A 21,246-nucleotide genomic window follows, 5' to 3' on the forward strand; every position below is an offset into this window, starting at 1 on the left:
GTTTTTGTATGTAGGCCTATGTATGTATGTGTGTGTGTGTAAGTTTGTGTGTAAAACTAAGCATTTGAGAGGGATGCTATTAATTTTTTTTAAAGATTTTTTTATTATAAAATTTCCTAAGAATTTTTTTTATTAGAAATTCGTGAACATTTTTGGGTACCCCAAGGAGGATGTCAATCAATGGGGAAGGTGGTGTGAGTTTAGGATCCACACAGATGAAATGTCTTTTGTTCGTGGAGTTACAGTGATCATGAACACATTTGGAAATTCGGTGAATTAGGTAGAGAGCTGGTGAGGTAGATGGGTCGGGAAGTTGAGGAAGGCAGGTGGGTGATTAGTGGATTGTTACGCAGAGGGCAAACTAGGGTGACGAATGTCGCTCAAGCACAGCAAACCAATTAAGAATCGAGGTTATTGGAAGTTCACGAAAGCCGACTTTTTAGTTCAAAATCACACCTACTGAGCAACTTGCAGCTTTTGAACGGTTAACATGTTTCTATTCATTTTGTAGCACATTATGTTACTACCTATACGGCTGTTCAAAATATAGTGTGGTCCAAATTCGTAAGATTAGTTCTGCAGATTAAGCTATATTTGTAGTGAGAAGCCACTTTTGGTCGTGCTGAGATAACTCACAAATGTCTTATTCATCTACGAAAAAATAGTCCTAAATATTTTGCTCAAAAAAATTAAAAAGAGGTTACCATTGAAGAGATCGATGAAAATGCAAGTAAACCAAGGTTACCTGAAATTTGCCGTTGATGAGGATGATCGATGAATAGACTGACTTGGTTACAATCAAATCCGCTTCGAGAGAACAAGAGGGTTGATAAGTAAAGATAACTATTACTCACAAGTCACAATTCATATTTCATATCGATCACTTGACAAGGACCGGTAATTGGTATTTATTTATTGTCAATGGTTCAAGAGTTTGTTTATAACTGGTTGGAAGGCAAATTTTATTTTCATTGATGTCAGTAATAGAATGTCAAGTTGTGATTTGTTTTTATTCTACGCTACAATGTATATCGTGCAAAAAAAAAAAAATCCAAAATTGTATTTTTTTCTACCACCTAATAACATTACCATTTTTAAAGCAAACTGAACCATGTAATCCTAAGAAAGCTGTTAATGTGCTGAGCACTGTACTGCCTGAAAACAAAACCATTGAGTTTGTAAAAGGAAGATAACATACATTAATTGTATCTATTGTTCTGAATGCCTGCGCTTACTAGTATTTCATTCAAGAGGGTTGTTTTAAAATCATTGCAACAACTTTGCAGTTGATATGGGCAACCCCTCTTTTTTCTGTTTTATCACCATTTCAATTTTCAAAGATGAATGTGGGCCTACCTGTGACAAAAAACGTTGCTATATATTGCCAAATATGCCTTCTAAGTAGTCTTTTGCTTTAACTCAAGATAATGATCGACTTCGTTGTTTTTATTTTAACAACAGCACATCGCTTTTAATTGCAATTCATTGTAAAGTGGCAAATAATGTATTGTAGCAACAGAGAGAACGAAATACAATGTTTTATACATTCATTTATTTTGTTTGCGTGTGCTTCTTTATTCAGCACTTAAAGGGTGTATACAGTTCTGGTCGAGATGAGGATTTAGCATTCAACGTTTTGCGAGATATTCAGAAACCACTCTATGAGATGTCAAAGAGCATGCAATTCTAAGTGGGTATCAAAAGTTTATTTGATGAAAATTGGTTTTGGAATGGCCGAGATATCCAAAAACAAGGTGAAACAAAGAGATATTAATAAAAGGCGTGGCCTGTCGCCTTTTATTATTATCACTTTTTTTGATATCTCAGCCATTTGAAACCAATTTTCATCAAATGAACGTTGAATCCTTCTTAAACTTACATGCTCTTTCATATTTCATAAGAGGCTTTTCATTATCTCACTTAGGAATGTTCAAAACATGAATCCCCACCTCAACCAGTACTGTACAGTCCCTTTAACGTTGGAACAATAAAGAGGGTCGCAGTGCTATGGCAGCAAAGGAAAGAGAGAAGGAGAAACAGAAGTAACAGGAGAGAGAAAGGGCAAAAGAGGAAAGCGAGATGTGATTGAGGATGGAGAGGGAGAGAGAGAGAGAGAATGGGGTCATAACAGTAATTGAGAGAAGGAAGCCGTAGACTGTAATTTGTTGTCGAAAATATGGTTTATTCCAACGCTCACCAATAGAGCTGCAATGTTTGACGACAATGCTATTTTTGGTCCTCTTTCAATCAAATCAACATCGTGTCTTTTCCGCTCTCAAGGACACACAGGTATAAAGTAGTCAACAATAAAACGATATTTCTCAAGTTGTGTGTTCTTATTTTTTCTAAAGCGGCTATCTCGCACAGAAAATGAATACACTGAAAGTCACCATGGCAAATTATTGATAAAACACAGGATACAGGCACACAGTAGATCTCCATGAGAAATGCTTGTAAAAGACAATATAGGTCTTACAATAAATGAAGCTGAAAGACAGCATATAGGCAGAGAATAAACTTAAAAAGAAAATACAAAATTTAACTCAACTTCTCACTACTCTCGAGGAAATAAAACTATTTTTGCTCTATGATCAGATGATCTTACATTATTTCCTAAACTTACAGTACATAATTTTAAATGCAGCGTAATGAATTATAGCGCATGTACTGAATAATTTAAATATTGTATGTCACATCCATTGGAAGGCGCAGGGACTAAAGTCTTGACAATGAATATTTTCTCGCACTGGATAGTAGACAATGCAAACACCAGGTTATGCGTGCCAGAGGCAGATAAATTTAGCAGCAGGCAGCCAGAAAGGTGGCAACGGTCGTGAGATGGGGTCATAGGTCAAGATTACAACATTCCAAGCTGTCAATTTCATGGGTAATTACCAAAGCAAACTCTTGAGGCAGACGTGCCGTCATCGAGTTCCAAATTCAGCTTTCTTGTCCTTCTCTGGATGCACACAGATTTGCACCTCTGTATAGTGGTTCAATCAATATTAAGTGGGCTCCCACTTTATATGTATATCTATCATTTCACTGACAGTGGTGACTACTGTTAATTCAGTTCTTTATTACACAAGCATAATATATGGTATAAGGTGTGACGATAATGGTGTATGGCTGAACGTGGGTACATTGCATGGTAAAGCACAGAGTGATTACCGAAAACTTCCCTTTCAGACCTCTTAATCACAAAATCAACGCAGTGGCGTGTAAGCAATGCACCAGCGATGGCAGTTACACCGTAGTATTCGAAATACCCCAAATAAAGACCATACACAGGGTGTACTCCCCTATAGTAAAATAAGGCTGGTTGCCGTGCCTTATTTAGTATTTTCTTGCGGATGATCTTCTGTAAACATTCTTTCTGCGTATACATTTCGTGTACAACGATTCAAAGAGCTTGTGCGCCTTTTGAGTTGATGGTGGTAAGCGCGCGTTTCCAAATTAAGCTATACTTTAATTCGGAACTAGGTTTTTGATTACGAAAAATTAAAAAGAAAAATCATGATTTTTCTATTATACCTTCCTAGCCTAGTCTACCCAGGTCATATCTTCCTATTCTAACCGGCCATATTTTTTTTTTTTGAGGAGTGCCTACTATACACAGCACAACTTCTTTGCCTACATAACTATTACGGAACATTTACATGAGTAAAGGAATATTATTCGAAAGCACTCCTTTTAATTGCAGGTGGTCGTTCACATCCATAATGCTTGTATGGTTCACAGTACGCATAAGCACACTCGCACAACAATGATTTATAGACTAACAAGTACACACTTACGTGTACAAAGAGTCTTCAACAGGATTGCATAACATTAAATTTCCAATTCAAACATTTAAATCTTGCTTTGTTGTTGCGGAACAAACGTAAATGTTTCCATGTTTGATATCATCCAGAAGCAGTGACACTATGAGCGGACCATTTATTAAAAAAAAAAAAACAACAACAACAAAGACGCTTGAAGCGTATGTAAAAATCAAATGATATTGTATATTGCTCAAAGTAATTCATTTCATTTACATAATAATTATTGTCAGAGCAGGGATGCACGCAGATTTTACAAGATAGAAACTACGAAAATATAAGTTAAACAGTACTATAGAAAAGTTGACTATTGCAAAGTATTCTGAATGAAAAGACACATCAAGTTATACACAAAATAAGACACTCATTCACACACATTTTGTGACACATTCATATCGACAACCAGTCATATGAGCCTATTTAAAAGACGGAAACTCTTCCTTTGAAAGCATACCAATTAATATTTGATATACATGTATTCTATATTTCTTTTTACTCGCGAAATATAAATAAACACTATTTGTTCCAAGACCTTTTAAGAACTTAACTACAAGATACTTGTAGTAATATCTATGGAAGTACTCTTCGGGGTCTAAAAAGTGCTGTGGCTTCGTTTTCGGCGAGGTTTGCAAAATGTCGCCAAAAAAGTTTTTCGTTAGATTTACAAAAGATCTACAGCTCTATCCTCATGGAGAGCCCCAAACTGCAACTCCCAATCAATACTACCCAGCATTGTTTCTCAGCGTTTACGTTTCGACAAAAAATAATAATAATAATAATAAATAAATAAACTGCGTCAATTTTCCCACTCCTAATCACAAGTTGCAAACAAAATGCATTCTGTACTTGGCTTTGAATCCACGTTTTTACGACAAAGAACACGAACGCAGTGTGTATAACCCGCGGTGAAATGGTTCTCCCCAAGTAGGCCTACTCCTAACAGGACCGCATTGAAGCATGGAGGTACAATTTGTACCTCCATGACTGAAGACGAATGGGTGATGTTCGCTATTCCGAAAGTTCGTCAATCCCAAAATGTAGAGGGTTCGTTAATCTAAACATTATGTGACGTGTGGGGATTTTCTGAAGATTCATTATTCCGAAGGTTCGTTAATACGACAATGAAATAGGATTCGTTATTCCGAATGGTTGCTAATCTGAAAATAAACTAAGGTCCGTCAATCTGAAAACAAAAGGAAGATGCAAACATTCAAAACAACAAACCTTATTTCGTTTTTGGATTACCGATCTATATTTCGTTTTGGGATTAATGATATAAGTGAACCTTATGAAAAACGTACCTTCGGAATGAAGAAATGCAAACCAAATCAAAGTGCAGCTGAATGGGTTAACAAAGCATCTTGACAGATAGAAAATGAAAACAATCAAACGAATTGCTGAAGGCAAGGAAGTATTTCTCTTTTGAGGCCATTTGCGTGTCAGTTTGTTTTGGGTGGTACATCTGGAAAACGCCAAAAAAAAAAAATGATTTCTGTTCCTGCTTAGTGAGAAAAGGGGAAACTCTATAATGTTCATAATATTCTCGTTTCCCTCCTCATGCTCCTATACATATAATTCAATCGTTGAGTAAACAACCTTTAATCGGGTGGTCGGATAATGTGTGAATGTGTACTGATAAGAATCTGTTTTATCAGAGTTGTGTTGGGCTACCCATCATGATAATATGAGCCAGGATATATTTTATTAATCGAAACAAACTAACAAAACTGAATTGAGGATTTATAGCTTAGCACTGCTTTCCGCCTTCGTTGTATCTTCCCTCCGTCTTCTTAAGCCACATTATGGAAATGTTTTACTTTGTGAACGTAGATTGTTCTAAAACCAATAAGATACTAGAGTACTTACATTCAGCCTGCTATGTACTGACATTCAGCCTGCTATGTATTTACAGCCTTGAATTCTATTATCTATCGAATTAAATAAAATTTTGTCTAAATTACGAATTTTTCTGACAAATGAAATAATCTATTAATCGACTGACCACCACTCGCTGTTCTAATAAACCTGAATGAAATCAGATGACTGTATATTCTATTGAAAACATATTGCCTGAGTTTCATACAATTACGTTAGAAGTGTAACCCTGAATACCAACAGCAAATCGAAAGTTTTTCGATTTCTCTATAATGTCTCCACTTCTCAATATTGAGTAAATATGTGACATGCACTAAACCATCACACTTCAATTAAGATTGACACGTGGGAAACAGCACATTACAAATATAGTTAAATCCATAATTTTATCTCATTCATATGTGGCACTATGAAGGCGTCAAAATCATAACGGCAATGATTTTTGCAACATTTCCCCTCATATATCGTAAAAGTGACGCTTTGAAGCATTCCTTCTGCGCCAAAGCCTCGCAACTGCGCTCAGAGAAATGTGTAAAACGTTCTGAAGAAAAGATCTGCGGTGAGTTTATTAAAAAAAACAAAACAAAAAAAGCCCCAACTTTATCTTTGAGCATGTGAATGTCTGATATTCCACTGAAAATATAACACAGGTCAATAAGGTGTTATTGATGTAGCTCACTATATCCCTTTTACCTCAAATCCTGCGTTGCATGAGTTGATAATCCCACCAATATGATCAAGTTACTTTCCCGTTTCCATGGTTTCAGAGGGTAAAAATGAAAGGTACGGACACGGCCAATCAGGAAATTCTCTCATGTCTCCGAAACTGCCCTGCTCTCACTTTGTGCGAAATCATTGCAACTGCAAGTGCAGGTACGACAAAATATGAAGAATGTCATCCTCACAAACGAAAGTACTTGATTTATGGTACATTGTACATTATTGATCACACATTTCAACATGATCGCTTTCCTCTTCGTCGCATTTTCACGCTTCGCCTGAAGCAGTCATAGGATGAGATAAGAATCGTGCATCAGCTGACATCATCAGAATGATTGAAAAAATAGAATATTCTGAATAAAATTAATCAAATTTCCTTAAAAAAACAACACACATTTGCAAATCCACACTAAACCCTGCGAACATTTTTCTGGAACATCATCGTGTTTCTCCGACGAGTTGTGACTGAATATGAAATACTCGTAATGATCCTTCTGTGTTCCGATGAATCTTCGATAGAGTATTTGAGTTGGAACTCCGTACCAAGGCACTAAAGGAATATGAAGAAAAAAAAACTGAGGCACTTTCAATGTTTTGGCTCAAGACAAAAATGAACGCACTTGCCCTGCTACGTCCGATCCGTCTTGCATATCACTGAGAATCCTTCGTCATGACATGGCTGTATCTGGCCGGAGAAAATATAAGAAATCTGAACTTGGTCTTTTCTCGTAGACATTTTGAAGTTCCAATATACATCCATTAGGCCTACAGCACATCTGTGTTTCTGATATCAATGATGTAGATCGCTCTGCAGCCGACACATTTCCTTTGCTCATAATGATGAATACACTTTGTTGTACTGTTGCACACCCCGCGAATTTTTGAAGGCAGCGTACTGCCTGGGGTATTCAATGCTACCGTGCGGCCTTCTCCTCGACTGCGATCTCCTCGGGTGGGTTGATGTTGAACTGCTGGGAACCCCGCTCGTTGTCGCACTCGAGGACGAGCAGCCTCTTCTCGTTGCTGTCGTGGTCCATGCACAGGTTGCTATTGCTCAGCTGTATTCTCTGGTTATCCTGGCATGACAAAAATGACACGAAAGATTCAGATCATTAATAATGATAATGGTAACAATAATAATAACAATATCAATTACAATATTGATACTATACAACTGCAACAACAACAACAAACACTACTGCTACTACTTCTACTACTAATAATGGTGATAGTAGTTGTTGTAGAAGTAGTAGTAGTACACGTAGTAGTAGTAGTAGTAGTAATTATAATAATAATAATAATAATAATAATAATAATATCAATATTCTAATTATAATCACAACATCACAATCGTTATCAGCTTATGTTTATGCATTTTCTTATTTCATGAGGTAAAAATTGTAGATAAAATTCAGTTGAGTGCACGATAATTCTCCTTACTGGCGAATGCTCTTTACGCTTTATATCACTCGTGAAAAATACTCTGTAGAAATTGAAACTTGTTTCTGGCTTCTTTTATCCTTTTTCAAATGCGGAACCATTGTAACGACGCGTCCCCTTCGACTTTAATCAAGAACTATAGAAATAGTAGACTTCATTTGCTAAGAGAGAGTATGTAAACGAAATTACTAAAAAGAGATACCTTGTCAAGCACCCAAAAGGATTTTCTGTGAATTCTGTCACACTTGTCGATGCGAATAGCGCCGCCGTCGACGTAAAAGCAGTGGTCGTGATGGACGAACTCGCCATTGCCCGTGAGTCGAAATCGCTGGTTGCCACCCATGCCGTGGCAGTAGTAAACACCGACCTGAGTTGAGGAATTGTCAACAAAGTTAAGAAAACTAAGAACATCACTCATCACATAGTACATCGATAAAAATGTTATTTTCAAGTCAAACGGGAAGACATCCAAATATCGCATTCCCAATCAAATTCTAGTTTTCATGTTACATTTGATTAAAAAGAAATTATGACTCTCATAATTAATATGCCTGCAAAACTGTCAATTTTTACTCTAAAATTGACTCATATGCATTAGACAGGTGTGATATAATCTAGTAATGACACAATTTCAGTTGGGAAACGACAAAAATGCGAATTATTAGCCAAAAAGGTTCATCGGAAGAAAAGACAAAACGTATATAGAACCAATATAAAAAGAAGTAAAAGAAAAAAAGATAGACATGTACAAAAACCGAAATTGTAATCGATAGTGGGAAACCGATAGTACACCAACCTCGCCCCCAGCCACGTCTTGGTGGCCCATGGTGTCCACACACATGCCCGTGTAGGGTGATTTCACCTGAAGGAAGAGAGGTAACATGGCGAAATTCGCACGTCAAGTCAACAAGTCGAACTTTGTGAATGATTTTGATTGGAAAAGAAAGAGAAAAACAAATGACTTTTTGAAAAGTGGTACCGCTGATTAAGCAGTACCTGGAGTGCTAAAATATTGCAATACGCACTAATTTTCCATTATGACACTATGTAAGGGCGTATACTTTAAAGGAATGTTTCAACTTGATAATCCTGGGACATGCTAACAATGGTCCCCTAATAACCGAAAGTTCCTGGAGCAAAAACCAATTAATGGACTATAGATACGCATTCACAGTACGTGCAATGCCTCATAAGCAAAAACCACGCAGATAAAATGCGGAAGTATAACTTCCTTAGCACGCAAGTTTTATACTTCCGGTAAACTGAAATATCATAACCCCGACGAGTAAACGACGTATAATATACTTCCTTAGAGTCGCGGAAATCACCGTAGCAACAACCGATCAATCTACTATCAGGATTTCTCGTTAGCACCCAGTACCAGCTATATACTAAAGTTACTGTTATAGCGAGATTCGCGTGCAGCAGTGCCCTCTCTGTTTGTGGCAGTGTCTCAGACTGGTTTAACTTTATTAAAACGAGCTGTAACCTACATGGGATGCTGAAAATAAGACAAAATATTTCACTCTTTGAATGACCAAACGGCTATTGTCTCGTTGAATCTACTAACATCAGCTCAGTGTTCCTTACTTTTGACAATTCTAGCTTACTTCTACCTTGCTCTCTTTAGTTTTCTTTCCTTTCATTTCAGTCTATGTCAAAGTGTAGTTATCATACAGTCCTCGATTAATAAATGTTCGTTTGTCTTTGTGTGTAAGCAGTGTTTTCTTAACCATTGCATTTGTTTATAGCCAATTTATGATTTTGTAAACCATCTCACTAGGCAGGTGACCATGGCGATCATGGCAATCTGTGACGATTTAACAAATCGTGGCGCGATCGCCGTCCGTCTCCATTTTTTTTTTTTTGCCTCCGAGGCGATTACACTATACAGTTTCTCTACGCTCAACCTGCGCTGTAGGCGATAGTGCCACGATAATGCTTAGACGCTGCCACGTTTTTGCCGCTTTTCCATGCCGACGAGACGCGCTGCTTCTGAGATCAAAGCGATCGTATTGCGATATTCGTACGCTTATCAAGACCTCGCTACAACAGTGATACGATTGGAGTGACAGTGATACGTTTACGCCGGGCTCATGCTACGATCTCAAGCGATCGGGGTATAAAATGGGTTTCATGACTGAATTTCTTCAGGCAGATGTCAGTGTCAAACCAACATGGACATGCAGAACATGGTTTTACTCTTACATCTTAGCATTCTAGAACACACCAGTTAGAACCTGATGTGAAATTGCACTTAAGTTAAGTCATCCATTCAATTAAAAGGGTAAAATGTGTATATAATATTAAAGAACCGGCTTACGAGCAAACTACAAATCGTATCCTACAATGAGACAATTTTATGAAGATATATTTGAAAAGGATTACAACTTAATTTACTTTCATTGACTTGTAGCGGTATATGTCAAACAGACAATTTAATAAACAGAGTAGATTCGTACTGAGTGTACGTGGAAAATAAATTTCAAATACGCTTTTCTCCATGTCCACCTTCCTGGTCTGTGCATCACTTTCTTTCGTTCATGGTTGGTTCCTGTTACGTAATACTGTAAAAGTGGTAATTTTCATGGGCGATGGGGGCCGCTTTCGATGCGCTTGAGTTACGCCTAACGCGTTGCTGCCCCGTCAGAGCTACGAATGTGGCGCTTTTAATGCGTTCGTGAGGCGATAGTGATACGCTTTAAAGCCACGGCGACCTCGCTACGGAAGTTTTGGACATGTTCAAAACTTCCGTAGCGAGGTCGCCGACCATGGCGATGGTGGCGACCCTCCGCGCTTCTGAACCGCTCAAGATACGACGGAGAAGATTTAAAGCGATCAAGCCACGATCCGCCGCGCTTTGTCGATTTTTGATGATCGTAGCGGAATCGCCGTCTAGTGAGATGGGGGTATTATCATGTTGTATTCTTATCCGAAGAACAGCTCCCAGATAGAAGAAGCATGTATCGTGCATAGATAGAAAGTTAAACAAATAAAAGGAGGTAAGGTATCAACCCTTGCTGTGCCAATGGGTAAAAAATGTGCACAAATTTCACACACAAACTTATGGACAAAACATTAATGTTGACATGCAGAGGGTTAATAGACTTTAAAAAAAAAGGGGGGGGGGGGCTCTGTGTCGTACCTCTCCCCATCCTTGATTGGGTGGTGGCGGGGGGTACTTCTCCAGCGAGTCGAAGGCGACTTCTTCCATGAACCACTTGAAGGACTTGGGGCAGTTGTGCTTGCGAAATCGCACCTGTTCGCCGATGTCGCCGAACGGCTTTCCCCGCAGGTCCGGTCGAGATGTGTAGAAGTATTCCTTGTACTCATCCAGCCACACCTCGGCAACTCGCATATAATTCTGAGAAAGGAACATTAATTATCTTTGTTAATTTAAGCTATAAACTTTTTAAAGCATTTGTATCCATGTACTCGAGCATTTCATCTAAACTGATGTCAAAACACAGGTATCATCATTATAATCATCATTATCAATTTGATAATAATAAAAATAATAATGATAATAATAATAATAATAATAATAATAAAGACTTTTTAACGATTATTGATTACTTTTTTATTCTTATTATTATCATTAAATTATCATCATTATCATTAACATCACCATCATCATAAATATAGCTCTCATTTATCATCATTGTTCGTGTTCTTTGATCCTCACTACTATTCGATCGTTATCAATACTCTCACTGTCTTGATTGTATAATAACCATCGTCGTTGTCGTCACTCCTATCCTTCAAGTCAAAAATGACTTGGAATTTGGTCATGAAGACCCGGAATGGGGTCAACCTGACCCAATTCATGACTCTGAATGGGGTCATATCTGACCCCATTCCTTGTCGTTTCTGACCCGGAACGGAGTGTGATCCCAACGGACCCTTTCCGGGTCAGTTCTGACCCGGATGTTTTTAGAGTGTCCGAAAGACTATAGGCAATGAGGATAAAATGCTTTGCCCAGGGGCGCAACGGATCAGCTAGGGGACTGGAACCAGGAACCTCGTGACTGATAGTCAGTAGCCTTAACCACTGGGCCACAACAGTAGCTCTTTTACGTAATTTAGACCAATTTCCATTGATTAAAAAAAAAGCTACACGGCTACTAAAAATGTATTCATTAGCTATATTCACATCCTTCGATGGTGATAAATAGACAAATAATATCATCCATTCCTGAAGATGAATAAATGATTGATGAAAGAAAAAACTGGTTAGTGTAGACTTACTAAGTGTATGACGCTGACTCCTGGAACACCCGAATCGGGGTACGTATACGGAACACCTTTGCGGTACACGTGTCCGACACGTGAGCAAGGTACAAACTTCAGGCGACCCCCGCACATCCAGGCCTATGTTAAAGTTGAAAAGTGAGCCAAAAAAAGCAATGATTTAGAAAATTTTGGTAAGATTTCTTGCACCACAGAGATGTCTTCTTAGCTAGGTTTGACCATTACGTACGCCATCAAGATACAAGAACTAAATATCAGGAATGTGTAATGGTGTCAAGAGTTGGACATTTTAAACAGACTTAATGCTATAATCTGTCATTCAGCGCTGTTCTTCGCCAGTCAAATGTACTTTTATATCATTTTAGATATCGTGCACAGAATATCAAGGAAAATGTACTAAAATTTCTTGTTGAGTTGACGTGAGAAAAATGCCGAATATAATGAGTTCTGTGGGACCCATGTATCAAGTCGATTTCCCACTCATGACAAAGTATTGAACGAGACAAGATTTCGTTGTGAAAGTAGGCTGGGTTTTAACGCACACACCACACATTTACACGTATCATAACTTACCTTAAATGAAATTTCAAAGTTTTCACCACCCCAAATTTGAAGTCCTGGATCGTAAGTACCGAGTTCAAAGAAAAAGGAGCGATCAAGAGCGAAGAGTCCCCCAGCCATCATTGGAGAGCTAAAGGGAGAAAGAGAAGAAAAGAGACAGTGAATTGCTGACTACAATCTGACTACCTAATGCAGTGGCGGATCCAGAGGGGGCGCATCGGGCGCGCCCTCCTCTTAATTTTTGGTTAAAACAAAAAACAAAATAACAAAACAAAAAAAAAATGGGGGGGGGGGGGTGTGCATGCGCCCCCCTTTACGGAATTCCTGGATCCGCCCCTGTAATGATACCGTATGGTATCATATCATTTTACAGGAAGCAGATCGTGGTATGAGGGTAGTTCAGGAAAAGTATTTCTGCTGCTATTGCACGAGGCGCGAAAAGTATTTCTGCTGCTATTGCACGAGGCGCAAAGAATATCATAATTCCCACAATTTTCTCGTTCCTACATAGAACATAAAACACGTATAGGCCCTAATTTTTGTCTTTGTTTCCTTCATCATCTTCTATGAAACAAGTTCTTAGAAATTCTTAACAATTCAAACAAAGTCATGTTAAGTGACATTACTTTTTTCACATAAATGTGTCTGAAATACGTCTTTAAATTGGACGGTAAATTGTTTCCACATTTTAAGACTTAACGTTGCCAAGGATAAAAGATGATGAGTGCTCGCATTTTAGCACTATTTTTGTTGAGATTTTCCAAGCATGATTGACTGTCATGTACTGAAGGAGAGCTCTGGAAAGCTTATTTCTCAGGGTCTTGCATCGCAGGGGTAGGAGTGAAAGCTATAAGCGAAACCCGATTCACTACGGATATTGGGCAACGACACGCCATCGTACCGAGCATGGCGTCTTGAATCATTCGCATATCATGCAGGTGTCACATTGTCCCGAAATTGAGCAAAGATGATCACATTATAAAGGAAATAGTTCAAATTAGACTCCAATCGTAGAAACTTCCTGTCATTCGTGAGGGCATCGTAAGCCATTGTCTGACCGCTAATGGAGTTTCTTAGGCTCCGGCAGATACTTCATACCCCGCCTTTGTAGGCAGCAAAATCTTTGGCGAGCCAAAAATAGATTGAACATCTTGCAAAGGTTCATTTTACATAGTAACAAAGGTTCACATTTTCGTGTAGCCTTCTATATAGTGAGGTTCGGTTGCCTTAGTGTGACATTCTGTAGGCGTCGTATTTGCTTCGGCACTTAAGTGGCTTTTAACAAATTTCGGACTTGCTTCGAGCGATATCAAAAATTCCATATTCGTATGGTCAACTTGTGTCAGTTTTCGGACAGTGTGACGCCACTTAAAGACACCATGTTTCACTCACTCGTACGGCTCGCTGGCGTACTTGAGGCCAAGCCTTTTGCGGCTGAGGTCCACGGGAATCCGCTTGTACCAGAAGTCCCAGTCCATGGCGCCACGACACAACCCGTCCCCCTGCGATCGATACTCGAAGGTATCGTGTGCGATGGAATCGACGGTCGGGCAGACGACTGTTGTCCTGTGAGTGTAAGATACTAGTAACCAGAATCCATAGAAACATTGTCGTGTGTGTGTGTGTGTGTATGCACGTGTGTTGTGTTTGTGTGTGAGGTGACCAGAATTTTTCAGAAGGACATTATGTTTCTACATGTGTGTGCGCTTGTGTTTGTGTGTAAGATAACTTGAATATATTTCTAGAATGTCGTTTGTCTTGTATGTGTATGGTTATATTTACCACAGAAATAAGAGATTAGCATAAAAGAATGACAGAGTTTTTTAAAAGTGGATTTCTACCTTCTAAAGTGACAAGTTCTTGAAAGAGGTCGTCTCAGAATCTTGACTTAGCAGTGGCGACAAGTTTTTGAAAGTGTTCGTCTCAAACTTTGAAATTCAAGACGTCACATCATGAATCTGAAATTCGTTACTTCATGTCATTTTAGCCCTTTTAATGTTTTATTAAATCCTTTCTACATTTTTCGATGTAAATGCCGTGTAGCTTCCATGAACCTTTTTCCTTGTTTTTTTCCTCGCAAAAACGCTACCGTGAGACAATATTTGGTCAAGGAACGTGTGGTATTGCCTATAAATTCAACTGCTTTTCAACCTTACCCGCAGACCCGCTCAAAAGACAGATTTACTGCATCATTGATTTCAACAGAACGATAGTCTCTATCTCTGTCGGCTGTACACCATAGCACCACTGACAAAATCTGAGGCAGTCAGCAGACATTTTCTTGCAGTCAAGTTTCAAAAGCTTCACTCATGGGTATTATGCTTTGTTGTATTATAAGGTCCATTTCTTCCGACAATAATACGGTCTAGCATAGTCAAATCCTTCAAGTGTTGCTGCATGGGTCTATGAATGCTCATGTACCGCACTACCAAGAATACACGTAACTTGCTAGCGTGTTTCCTTGTTTGAATACAAGGTAGTCTCATGGCATAGGAACGATGAAATCTAGTCAATTGAATCCGTCATGGGTAAAAGAGTTGATGCATAAATACGTGCTGTTCTGGCAACTTAAGGGCATAATTTACCATTTGCAGATGAAACAAAAACCCAGCTTTAGTGCTTCAAAATAGTTCTAGAATGTGAGTTAGGAATAGAAACAAACAATGTAAAAATTTTAATCATTATAATCAATGTTAAATATTGTTGAATGTAGAAAATGTGAACAATAGTTATAATAAAAGTGTTTCTACACTCTACTACTACTCTATATTATACTACGTCTACACCTATGGTTCAGTGAGAAAAATGGTAATATCTCCTTATATCTTAGGTTTTACTGCAAAATCTTTATATGGTATAGGATGTTTTGTGATACAACTCACCAACACATATGCATCAAATGTGATAAGTCAAACATAAAATCGCTGCTCCCAATGGTAAACTGTACCTTTACCTATCATATGTAAACATATAATCTCCTCGTTGTGTACTAGTAATTACAAAGAACAGTGCCTTCAGATAGATGAAGTTTAGTCTAGTCAAGTCTAGTCTAGTCTAGTCTAGTCTAGTCTAGTCTAGCCCGACGACACGGACTACCTGTTCAGTGCTATTTCAGTGAGGAGTGGGACCAGCCAGTTGGGAGAGCACTCGCAGTGGGCGTCCAGAAAGGTGACCACCTGTCCTCGAGCCTTCTCCGCGCCGAAGATTCGGGATCGGATCAGGCCTTCCCGTCTGGTATTCCTGAAGAGCTTCACCTTACCCATGAAGCGAGATTCCTGGATGTACTCATCTAGACGTGCCTTGAGGTGTCCTTAACAAGGTGGGGGGGGGGGGAGGGGTGAAAAACACACAAAATAGACAAAATAGAGAATGGTCCCATTGTTTTATGAAAAAAAAAAAGAAAATGTCCTTCATAGTTCATATGGATCTATCTCAAAATTCATCAGAACTTTATAATACCTTCACGGTAAACAAAAATAAACAAACAAAAAACCAAACATACAAAAACAAACACCCCCCCCCAAAAAAAAAAAAAAAAATCATCCTGTCTCTAGATAAAGACAGACAGGCAAGCTGTTCTGATGCCTAGGTGACGCCATTCGTTTCCCTTTCCCCTAACTCACGGTGAATATCGTGATGTTTACCAAGTGGGAGGCAAGCTAGATCGTGTATTAAATCTATGTCATATCCGTTCATAACGTGTCATGCTCCTTTCACATTAAAGAATGACGAGTCAACAACTATTGTTTAAACGTAATGACGTCATTTGTGTCTGTGAATCAATTATTCATCATTCCTATTCTTGTTGAGAGTGCAGTGTTCGGAATGCAGAATACTTCTTACGTTTGTCACTGAAGTCGTCGATGAGGACGACTTCATCGAGGAGGTGTTGGGGTGAGTTGTTGATGATACTGTGAACGGTGCGGAGAAGCGTCGACCAGCCCTCGTTGTGGAACACGACGATGACACTCGTATTGGGAAGGTTGGTTGGATAGTGCCAGTATCGGCATCTAAGGAAGGTGTATGAGACAGTAGAGAATGTGTAATATTTGCTTTTCACCCAAACCTCAGGAAGCACAATTCGATTGATGAAATAATCCTGTTTGGTTTGGAAATAGAATCTGAAATCAATATTTCAGAAAGTAAAATTTCTGAAATCAATATTTCAGAAAGTAAATAACGATATTCTTAGAAGCAGAGGCCTGCGTCTATTACTAAAAGACAAGGAGGTGTATATCATCTCATGATCTATAAAAATTCATGGGGAAAAAAAATCTACTGAGTTACTTCCGGTGCCTTGTTTTTTGTTAATCTTCAACTTGGAAACGGTTGTTTCTTTTATTTTGTTTGTTCTACGTACGCTGTCTCATAAAGTCTCATGAAATTAAACTGTCTCCTCGTTTGACTATAGAAGGTTTGTTCACTTTTGCAGCTTTATTATCATTATAATTCACTTACTCATCGTGTCTGATGTCGTTGACGGCGCGGTCTAGCGAGATGCGATCGCTGATGACCATGTTGAAGCCGTAGTCCTTGTAGCTTTGCTGGTATCTGTCACTTTCCTTGGGATTCAGCATGACGGCGCGTCCGTACTCCCCGGGGCCGTGACGGCGCTCCTCCTCGGGTGGCGGTTCGAAGTTTCCGATCGTCGACTTGAGTACAGGTGGTTCGACAACGAGGGTCTGAGAAGGGAAGAAAAAACAAACAAACAGAAGGTATATAGAAGGCGCGCTCAACCTATGGGCAGGATTCTCTATCCCCACCTGCGTGGACACCCCAAACTGTATAAAATACCACCTTTTTACATCAAGTGAAATTCGACTACATGTATCTCGAGTGCGGTGTACTTTGCTCAGATAAGTCCGCCGCACAGAGTATACGACTTTCGGTCGCACGACTGACCGAATGTGGATCCGAAATAAATTACAATAGCCTCGGAATAAAAACGCTTGTTTATTTCAGATCCAAAGTCGGTAAGTCGTGCGACCAAACGTCGTAGTGTGCGACGGGCTACGTGTCCTTTAAATTTCTTCATTTTGGACATTGATTTATCCAAGGACATGAATTCGTATACGGATTCTGGGTTTCTTGAAACATGGACCTGTGGGGAGAAATTTACTCTACACTTGCGTATGATTTTTTTTAATTTCCCCTGGAGATTCAGGGACAACACCCCCTTTAATTTGAGTATAATGCATCAGCCCTGTCTACACGTAGCTCTTGCTGCATGTTGGCTGATTTTATCGACTGGAGTAGCGGCTGAAACAAAGACACACAATGATTAAACCAAGCCTCTTAACGTGTGTATATGCGCAATGCGATATCTCCGTTTTCATAATGCAACGAAGAGGCCTCGCTGCTTTCAAAGGATACAGTGGTGTAAGCAACAAGGAAGTGAGCACTGGCTGTGAGCAGTACTGTACATAGAGGCAAATCGCCATCAGTTTCCATGGATACAAGAAATTGTGTCGTGCGCGATATCGAGCCTCGCAATGCACTCGATCGGTTTGATTAGGCGGGCTCTCTTATACAAAATGGATTGAAAGTAGTGGAGGTTTGGTTCGTGTTTGGCTTGGCGCGATGAATGTACAGAATATGGCAATCACGCCTACATTGTGACCTTCTGTTGTTTATGATGCAGTATAGTTTCGACGTTGTATACCTTACCTTGGAAAATAAACTTACTATTCGCCTCCTTCAGATTGGGTTTGAGTCATAACATTTGGTTGAATCGAGTTGAGCTAAATCAGAAATGAAACTAAAATAAAAAGCAGTTTACGATAGTTTGAACGTCAGAATAGGTCTTCGAATACCAGCTGTATTAAGGACGGTGATAATATTTCCTTGCGTGACCCTGGCATTGCTTCAGGAAAATCATTCGAAAGCTCATCAAAGTAGCGGTTACCATGGTTACATACTGCCTGAAATCAGTATCTTTGATCTGTCGTTTCTTTTTTACACTCTAACATTGCGTTTCAAATGAAGTTTTCATATTCCAACCACGGAGAGCAGATGCGCTTCATTTTTTTCCATTTTGCTTGCACAATTTCGTCTCGCGATGTTTGATTCAAGTGCAAAATGTGTTCAGAAATGCATTAGTTGGAGCAAAGCTGACCATTGTTAGGAATATCAGTCTAGTTGGTCTCCAAGCAAAGAAATGGATATGAAAATTAAGGTCTAAATAACGTTGAAGAAACCAATTTCTACCTTGACTCTGCCATAAACATAATAACCAATTTATCAAGATCAAGATTATTAAGTGCTTCAAATAAGCTTCGAATGTTATATTTCCACTATTTTCGTCTGTGACGGTTAAATACCAGTTTCATAAAGTAGGCCTACACTTAAGAACTGGTTACATCTTTATCGCACATCCCTTTTTTTTTTTTACTTCTTGATAAATGAGATCAGTCATAAGTAAGTCAGTAACTTTGCGATGGGTAGCAGTGACTTACTCTTTTAACCTATAACGTCGTCTTAACTATAGGAAGGTCTTTCAAATTTACACCAATTTATACTTGGTTGAAATCGATTGAAATGTTTTTTCCCTCCCTTTGAAACAGAAGGCTTTCATTCTTTAAAATGTAGAAGTTTGATTTATCAAGTTAAGTTGATGAAAATTACATTATGTATGAACTTTGACAGATCACATATCAGATAATATCCGGCGTTTCACACCTGTGCGTTACATTATATTACATTGTCAATCCAAGGATAAAAAAAAAGCGAATTCGTTCTACGACTGCTACGATGTTGTGCTGCTGCTTAAAATTGACTGATCAAGGATGAGTGACGGGCCACACGGTACAATATCATTCCACATTATTCTGAAGCAATCATGGTGCTAATCACTTTGTAGCGAAATAGCAAACAGCCACTTGGCACAGGCGCGATCTTGGAATTAATGAAAATCAAACTGCAAGTGTCGCTTTGCAAAATTCTTGGCGTAGGTCGAAAAAAAAAAGTCTTCGTCTTTTGATGAATAAATTGTCTGCTACTTCTCGCTACTTGTGATAGCACTTGGAAAAATTCCAGGTGACAAGCAGTGTTCATATTCGCATATTCCACATATTCCGACAGCCCTTATACAAAATGCAGGACACGCAAAATATGATAAAACACGAGACGCGCATAATACAATACGTGCACACATGTGCACACCAAAGTGTGTACACATTTTAAATGGGTTTTAACATCATGATCGATATCATTATGGATTTTTGACTGTTTGCTATGAAAGTGAGTAAAAACACAAAGCTTTTTCTACGGATAACTTTAATTGGATTGTTGAAAACAAGATGATCAATACTTTAAAAGCTGACGCAATTTTTTTTTACTGTAGTTTGCCTATATTCTATGATATTGACCGCTATGCTTGCCTATATACCACCATTTCTGCACGTTGTGACACGAGAGTACTCCATCCGACCAGGGAGGTGAAACTTCACATAATCATCCCAGTATAGCTTTTTGTATGAGATGCCAAACGAGTTGTATCTTGTCAAGTATCAAGTTACAGATTCATAGGCATACATATGAAAACGTAACCTGGATTGACCCCTACCCCCCATAAAAAAAAAAGAAAAAAAAAAGTGGATGGGATGGTTTGTAGTGTCAATGGCGCATACTCTACCTTATCTTCCGCTTGGGTGTCTTCTTTTCGAATTTCTCTGGCCTCGTCAAACGGAGACCACAGGGTGGAATCTTTCGACGATAAAAAGAGAAGTAAAATCGGCGTCACTGTTACTATCAAGAGACTGACAATGACGAGCCACAAACAGCGCGATCGTCTGCGGCATGTGCGAGCCATTTTGTCCGCCAGAGTGTAGGCGTAGAGTCCTTTCTAATTCCCGATGGCTACCTGTCAGCACCGTCGTTCTCCAATATCGGATTGTGAGAGCTCGTATGATTCAGTTTGAAAGCGGTGGTCGACGACGATGATTTTTTGATATTCATTCGAGTCCCTGTGATGAATCACATTTAAGTCTCCATTCACAGAAACTGCCGAACTCCTGCCGCTTCCATAAGCTGAGAGACCGAAACTCATAGTGGTATATTAACCAAGCGAAACTACGACTACTCTTCTAATTGCATGTTACAGTGTGTACTACTTGCATGCAGTCGACCGTCAAACCCGTTTGCACCAGCCACTCCGACAATCACACTTCTGACTTGTAGAATTGAAACATTAAAAATCTGCGCGGGTCGGTTTGATGAGAAATGACACGAAATGCAGGAAATAGTCATAATTAGATCACCGCCATTGCAATTTCTAGTGTACTTCGCAAGAACCGCTCTTCAGTACTACAATACGCAGAGGACGTATAAATATTTAAACACACGGGCACACTCCTGCTGCCCTGCAACGTGTCATGTTGCGCTATTTCCATTTCATTCACTTTGTGAAGTCGTCCTTTTTTTCCAAACAATTTAGCCACGCTACGGTGCACACACTAAATGCTTATTCCAGAAAGCATGAAGAATCGTTTCGTTGTAGGTCCATGGTTCAACGTAGACTTTAGCACTGGTTTGTCGGGCCAGAGACAAGTCTCAGATGCTCGGTTTGACTCCGTTGACG

At 39.1% G+C, this 21,246-nt stretch overlaps 1 protein-coding gene across 1 annotated transcript; it reads right to left on the minus strand.

The window, feature by feature from the left end:
* Window positions 1-6,302: 6,302 nt before the first annotated feature.
* Window positions 6,303-20,612, minus strand: LOC140231609 (N-acetylgalactosaminyltransferase 7-like). The gene is made up of 11 exons (XM_072311763.1): window positions 20,302-20,612; window positions 17,127-17,350; window positions 16,512-16,678; window positions 15,765-15,978; window positions 14,061-14,234; window positions 12,681-12,798; window positions 12,105-12,227; window positions 11,002-11,220; window positions 8,653-8,718; window positions 8,059-8,223; window positions 6,303-7,492 (listed from the first exon to the last, which is right to left on the minus strand). Exons 1-11 carry the CDS (start codon window positions 20,476-20,478, stop codon window positions 7,331-7,333), a joined length of 1,809 nt encoding a protein of 602 aa, XP_072167864.1. The 5' UTR covers window positions 20,479-20,612; the 3' UTR covers window positions 6,303-7,330.
* Window positions 20,613-21,246: the final 634 nt, after the last annotated feature.

This window comes from Diadema setosum, chromosome 1, assembly GCF_964275005.1.
Source record: "Diadema setosum chromosome 1, eeDiaSeto1, whole genome shotgun sequence".
Lineage (NCBI taxonomy): Eukaryota > Metazoa > Echinodermata > Echinoidea > Diadematoida > Diadematidae > Diadema > Diadema setosum.

What these genes read in the sequence shown, in the direction of transcription:
- LOC140231609 (XM_072311763.1), bottom strand. Translation starts at nt 20,478, where the DNA reads ATGGCTCGCACATGCCGCAGACGATCGCGCTGTTTGTGGCTCGTCATT. An exon ending in ACACCCAAGCGGAAGATAAG is followed by an intron (nt 17,351 to 20,301) that starts GTAGAGTATGCG and finishes TTCCCTTCTCAG; the next exon opens with ACCCTCGTTGTCGAACCACC. An exon ending in AAGACGTGGCTGGGGGCGAG is followed by an intron (nt 8,224 to 8,652) that starts GTTGGTGTACTA and finishes TCCTCAACTCAG; the next exon opens with GTCGGTGTTTACTACTGCCA.